General features: G+C 41.3%; 1 protein-coding gene and 2 pseudogenes across 1 annotated transcript; 2 read left to right on the top strand and 1 right to left on the bottom strand.

Moving 5' to 3' along the window:
- On the top strand, positions 1-1,029 carry LOC145500072 (uncharacterized; annotated as a pseudogene).
- Positions 1,030-1,203: 174 nt separating this feature from the next.
- Positions 1,204-3,853, top strand: LOC145500071 (uncharacterized; annotated as a pseudogene).
- A 106-nt stretch (positions 3,854-3,959) lies between these two features.
- On the bottom strand, positions 3,960-6,675 carry LOC145501001 (uncharacterized). The gene has a single exon (XM_081480571.1). It carries the CDS (start codon positions 5,933-5,935, stop codon positions 4,352-4,354), a length of 1,584 nt encoding a protein of 527 aa, XP_081336697.1. The 5' UTR covers positions 5,936-6,675; the 3' UTR covers positions 3,960-4,351.
- Positions 6,676-7,023: the final 348 nt, after the last annotated feature.

Here is a 7,023-nt window from a genome sequence, read left to right on the forward strand (position 1 = left end):
ATGGATTCAGCCCCAAAAAGCGAGGAAAATGAAATCAAAAAGCTTAGTGGAAAGGTTCCTGCGCTCTCTGATTACGCTGCATCATTGGAAAGCCACGTAAAGCACCGATACCTTCAGAAGATTTCCGTAGTTGGTGTCGACCCAGCAAATATCCCTTTCGATCAGTTTGGTCCTGAATGTTTGCTGCCCATCGAGCAGTCTGATTTATTCAGCTACCTAGTTCTACTAACAAGTTTCTACACAAACGATCAGTTTAAAAATTACAAAAGCCTGGAAGCGTACAATCAAGTAGTGTCGGGGTTTCTGGCTTCGGTACAAGGAAAAGTGATTTCCGGCAAGTATGTGGTTGTTGCTAAAGTTTGTCATTAGCAGCGTGTGAATGATCCTCTGGTAAATGTATGAATTATTGCTGATACCAATGGAACAATTCTCTCAGCTCACTGTTTAGGATGTAAAGCTGGGCTCACCGAATCGTGTTCTCATGTTGCCAGCGCCATGTTTTACATCGAATGCTGGACACGTGTCAATGGGAAGATGGCATGCATGCAAGTGAAGTGTGCGTGGCTCTTGCCAACTTATGTGAGCAAAGTTTCCTACGAAAGGGTGAGGAATATTGATTTTAGCTCCGCTAAAAAGCTCAAGGAAAACCTTGACACTCAAATTGATTCACTAAATACAGTGATGAGTTGCCATGAAGGTCAACAGAGCAATGTTACAACAAGTACTGCCATTCCATCACATCCGATTTCTGAAGCGGAAATGGACAGCTTCTACGAAGAGCTAAACAAGTGTGAGACAAAGGCTTCAGTTCTTAGCTTAATAGATCTGTATGCCGAGCAGTTTGTAGCAAAAAGCCGAAACGTGCCTGTTATTTCAGATCTTTATGACCCCAGCAACTTAGATCTTGATTATCCAGAACTGCTGGAGAAGTGCAAGGAAGTCATGATCAATGTGTCAGACGAAAACATAAACATAGTTGAACAGGACACGCGTGACCAAGCTAAGGGCTCAGGATTTTTTAGGCATTGAGCAGGTCGAATTGGGGCCTCAGTTAGTGGTGCAGTGTATCGCAGTAATGTTGCTCAACCTTAACAATCATTAATTAAGTCCATTTGCTATCCACACCTTTACAAAGTTAACACCAAAGCAATCAAGCATGGCTGCAAATATGAAGATTATGCTATAAGGGCATATGAAGCTCACATGAAAAACACCCACATTAACTTTCAACTCACACGGTGTGGGTTGTTTATTAATAAGAAGTACCCTTTCCTCCATGCCACACCAGACTTTTTAACATCATGCGATTGTTGCAGGTTGGGATGTGGCGAAGTTAAATGCCCCATTTGCATCCAAAATGGTGACTTTGAAAAGTATGTCGAAGAAAAGAGCTCTTGTTTGGAAAAAGTCAATGGCTTCTTTAAGCTAAAAAGAAATCACAACTATTACTTCCAGGTTCAACAGCAGTTGTTTACCTTACCAGAAAGAATGCATTGTGACTTTGTTGTCTGTGGAATTGACTCCCATTTAAATGTACACTTAATGACAGACAGAATTTACCCCGACACGCTGCACTTGGAAACAGTTTTAAAGAAACTTGAAGCTTTTTGGAGAATGTGCATTCTGCCTGAGATCTTAGGGAGGTGGTTCACAAGGAGATGTGATACACCTCCAAGTGTTCCCAGTGACAGTGGCATTTGCTTTTGCAGAGGCCAGCCCAGTGATCATGTAATCTCATGTAGTAATGTGGACTGCCCTTATGGTAAATTCCACACCACATGTCTGTCACTTGTTGAGGTGCCATTGTTGAAGACATGGTACTGCTCATACTGTAGTAGATTGCCACAGTTCAAGCAAAGGAGAAAAACAGAAAAAGCAAAGAGCCACCCGCAGTCAACCAGGCTGCCATGGAATGTAGCAACATTTGTATTTGTAATGTCAGTGCAACCCCAACTGACAGATTACTCGAGTGTCACGGAACAAGCTGCGGGAGTGGACACTATTTTCATTTGAGTTGTTTGGGGCTGAAAAGGATGCCAAACAATGCTAAGACAACTTGGCAGTGTGAGGTTTGCAAGAAAAAACAAGAACCTAATCTAGGGACTAAACCTACTACTTCTACTTCTTTTGCTGCTCGTTCATCCCCAGTTTCAGCAGATTCGAGTGTTTTAAGTGATTCAAGCAGCGTCAGTGATGATGAAATTGAGATCACTAAGGAAACTACAGGCACTGTTGACAAATATGGTCCCCTAGCAAAGCTTCAAGATTCAGACTATGATATAATTAATGATTCATCCAGTTGGCTTAATGGTGACATTGTACAAGCAGCACAAGTGCTTATACAAGACATCAACCCACTACTCGAGGGCCTACAACGTCCAACCCTTGGATGTGTACGGAACTTTGACGTTGTTTCAGGTGAATTTGTCCAGATTCTTCATACAGGCAGTAATCACTGGGTCTGTATTAGTAACATAGGATGTTTGCCTGGGAAAGTACACCTGTACGACAGCCTATTCCATGATGTCATTAGTCAGGAAATAGAGGATCAGACCAATGACCTGTTAGGTGGAGATTTGGTTTCACTAGAATTTGTTCCCATGCAGCAGCAGACCAATGATAGTGACTGTGGTGTTTTTGCCATTGCGTTTGCTGTCTCTTTAGCTTTAGGGACAGACCCCATGCATGTCACTTTTGATGTTCGAAGAATGCGTCTGCATCTAGCAGCTTGTCTCAAAGACAAAAAATTGAACATGTTCCCAATTTTTTAAATGCCAGTTTTATTCAAAGTTAAACATAAGTAGATTGTCTTACTGTTTGCAACTTAAAATTGAAGGGGTGTATGAAAAAACCCTAAGTGACATCTGCAAAAACAAGTGCATTTCTCCTTCTATTTCCCTTGTATTATTGTTTGTGAAACAAAAGGAAAGTGTGTCATTTCATCAAGTGTTACTTAAGGCCTAATTTCCATTCACCCCTTCAATTGTAGTTGGAGATACATGTATATCCATACATGTGTGTTAACAAAGGCTTAGCCCTCAGTTTGAGATCTCATTTCAGGAATAGACCCATGGCCTCTCTGACTTTCATGTGCCTCTAAAATGGCAAAATTGGTTATCATACTACAAAAGTTCAACCTTATTTGACCTGGTGCATAGATTTGTTTTAACAAGAAAATGTTTTGAGGTTACCTAACTGCACTGCAAACTTTAGATTATGCTTTCACAAACTGTACAAAACCAAATACAATGTTGTAAAAGTCAAATCAAAATCTGATGCTTTAAAATATGCTAAGCGTAAGCAGCTTGCAAAGAAGTACATGATTGATAGCCCAGGGCTAGTGAATTTTGCAGTCAGGCTAGTGGATTTGATCTGTCACTTGTCGTACAATGCCATCAAAAGTTTTCTGGTAAATTCTTTAAGAAAAAAAAATCGTGCTTCTAAGGTTTTTTTGCTATTTGAAATGACTTTGGGCTAGTACAACTGTATGTCCTGACTACAGCTTGCCCAAAGTACTACCTGGAAAAATTCAATTTCTTTGCACCCTGCAGGTAGCAGTTTTGTTTATTCATACACTTGCTTTGTTATTAAATTTGAAAACAGCTTCTGGTTGAGAAATTGACGAAGAATTAGCAGTTTGGTCCATTGCAGTGTAACTGCATGTCCTGAATATGAGCTTACAGTACTCTACCTTCCGCTTTTAAAATAACTTAGTGGTTTATTCTCAAAAAATGATGCATGTAGCTGTATTAATTAATAATAATTATTATTAATTGTAATTTGCAGTCTTTGAGTCCTTACAAAGTATCAATATTCTTCAAGTAGCACCAGGCTACTGTAGTTTATGACAAACAGGAACCTATTTTAACCTTAACTATTTTTTAAATTTCCAAGAAACAGCAAATAACAATTACAAGATGTAATCAGTTGCTTCTAACTTGGAAAAAATGAATTCTTATCAGTGGTTTTCATGTTATGTTTGTATCAATATAAGAAAAATAATTATTTACAATAACATTACAAGACATAATTAAGTAAACAAAATGTTGAAATTCAATGTGTGGTCAGAGAGCAGACTCTGAGGCCTTATCAGGGTAAATTCCAACAAGCGACGCAGCCCAAAAGGTAGCGACAGCACATAAATAAAATGAAAACAAACAACAGTTTTTTTTTGGAAATACTGAAATTACAACAAGGACAAGCCATCTTACTTCAATTCAAGTACCGACAGCGATGGGAAGTGCGATAAAACAGCAATACTGGGACATTTTCAAATTTAGACAAGCGACACAGGATTCTCCCCCCCCCCCCCCTGGCAGGGCCTCAACTCCGCTTTGGCTAGTGAACATAATTAACTTTTACTACCCCATGACTGGTCAAATGGAACTATGGAGGGGCACAAATTTACAAGTGCAGAGCAAACCCTAATTATGCGGTCTATGATCAGAACCTGTGCCTCAGGCAATCCATTAGGGTTGCCCCTTAGGAAATCTGTGGTAAGGGTTCCCTCTAAAATTGTATATTTTCGGCGCAACAGTCCAATGACTCTTTCGACATGTATGCGTACACTGGCAATTCCTCTTGTCTTCTTGACATCTACAGGGTCCAGCTGGGACTTCCCCTTAGTGAACGCCAGAATGACCAGTTTCGCCTGTTTTAGTCCCACACTCTCATTGACAGTAAAGCCCCTGTCTGCCATGACCATATCCCCAGGCAAGAGTTTTTCAAGGAATCCACAGTTTTCTGTAAGAAACTTATCAGAGGTTCTTCCTCCCCATGCTTCAGAGACAAATGAAACAGTCCCTTGAGGTGTGATTCCAATTAAAATTTTGATGGTGTTGTGATGTTTGTAAGAGCTAAATGTCTGTGCTCTTGCCATTAAATTTGTGGGCTTTTCAATAAATACCTCAAAACAATCAATTATTACTGTTCCCTTGTTTCCAAACGCATATTTGAAGCACATTGGCATTGTTTTCCAAAGATTTTCCCTCTCTGGCCAGTGAATGAGTGGACTCAATCTGTTGTCCATGGCATTGATCCATGACCAAAAGATCCGAGAAACAGTAGGCACTGATACCATGAATCGGTAAGCCAGATCTTGAAAAGGCACATTGAGACGGAGTTTCATTAAAACTATCACAAATTCCTGAAAAGGATCCAGCGACTGTGAGCGACGATTCAAGTGCGGCGCAACATGATTCAATGTTGTTAAAAGAACTTGGTAGGATGGCAATCCTGTGTAAAAGCGCACTTTATCATTGGATTTAAAATACTCCCTGTCCGGTGCTTGGTAAATGGGCTTAAAAAACATGTATTCGAACTCTTCAGTTTGTGTTGCAGCGTCTTTTGAAGACTTGACATCATGAACAAATTCTTCTGTTCCTTTGCTCGTAGCTCCACTACACGATGCCTCCTGTTGCTCTATTAACATAGCTTCCGCAGTATCAGCATTACCAGCTTCTGTACTCGTACTCGCCTCGGAGAAAGGGATATTAACTACACGATTGCCGCTTTGATTAAGATGCTTCTTTTTCTCAGCAACTTCGGCTTCTTGTTGCTCAATGTTTCGCTTCCGGCGTTCTTTTGCTCTTTCAGCTCTTTCCCCTGCAGCCTTCTGTTGTTGTTCTTTCTGTTCGGATTCCTTGTATTCTTTTTTACTGAGGTTTAAAGTGGGAACCCAGTCAATATTGTGCTTGTCCCAGGGAGGTGCAGGCTTCCCTGAAACAAAATGACAACCACAAACACGCTTGCTTTCAAAGACATTCTTTGCTTCGGTGTCGCCTCGACTCACCGCAGAAATCCATCGATTTCTTCTCTCCCTCGTTAATTCTTCCCATTCCTCGCCTTGATTTGTCACAATCTTCGGTATTTTGCTAAAATTTATCTTGTGCTTGCCACTTTTGCTCCCACAACCAACTACAATACAGTGGACCATCTCGAACTATCACATTCACGTCTCTTTGCTTCTTAGATTGTTTACACTCGAGGGACACAAAGATGGTGGATAGCAACCATTGCTATGGCCAGTGTCACGTGAGTGAAAACCAAGAATTGATGGTGAACGTCAAGAGAAGACTGCTAAACAGTACACCTCACAGATCTTTGCCATAATCCAAACCATCGATCCCAAACATCTGACCGCAACCTCAACACTCAGTGTAAAGGCGCTTCGGGATAAATGGCTTTCACCCCTGGAAAAGCAGCGACGACCTGGCACCTGCAAAACATATCTCGGATCTCTGTCAAAGTTTCTTCGCTTTTAATGGTTGAAAATTCCAGCAACATCCTAAAGAGCCAAGAGGATGCTCGGAAAGTGAAAGAACAGGTCTTGAAATGGATGAGTTCTTACAACGCACCCATAGCCCAAAGAAGATGGGAAAAACAACTTGAAGACCTGGAAAAGCTCGTCACGCCTAAAGACATCCAAGCGTTTGATAAGTCAGATCTGGTACGAAACGCAATCTCCACTCTTGGCCAGTGCATGGGGATGTGAAGAGAAAACATCCAGCCCACACAAGCTGAATATTGCCTTGTCTGAGACTACCTACTTACAACCATCTGCATAAACAACGCTTGTCGATCTGGGCCGTTATCAAGCATGACGCTTGGCGAGTTGAGAAAGGCAAAGAATGAGGGCAATCAGCTCGTTGTTGATGTACTAAAACACAAAACAATGAAATACCATGGCCCGGCCACTGTTGTTTTGAGTTCGTCCGTCCAAAAATGGCTCCTAGCCTTTGTTTCTTTCATGCACCACCGTTTGATGGGCGTAACCAGGGAAAATGAAGATTGTGTTTTCGTAAGCTGGTCAGCGAAAGCTATGACATCGTCCATGATAACAGCACAGATCAACTCCTTCTGGCAAAGGTCCACTGGCAAAGCTGAGCATGTGAGTGCAACGTCTTTCAGAAAGGCCGCTGTTTCTGCTGTCCACAGTGACCACGCCCACTTAAAGAACAACTTAGCAGACCTTATGAGCCATAATCCAAAGACGGCAGAGAAGTTTTACCTGATCAGACAGAA

This window comes from Orbicella franksi, chromosome 10 (assembly GCF_964199315.1).
Source record: "Orbicella franksi chromosome 10, jaOrbFran1.1, whole genome shotgun sequence".
NCBI classification, from domain to species: domain Eukaryota; kingdom Metazoa; phylum Cnidaria; class Anthozoa; order Scleractinia; family Merulinidae; genus Orbicella; species Orbicella franksi.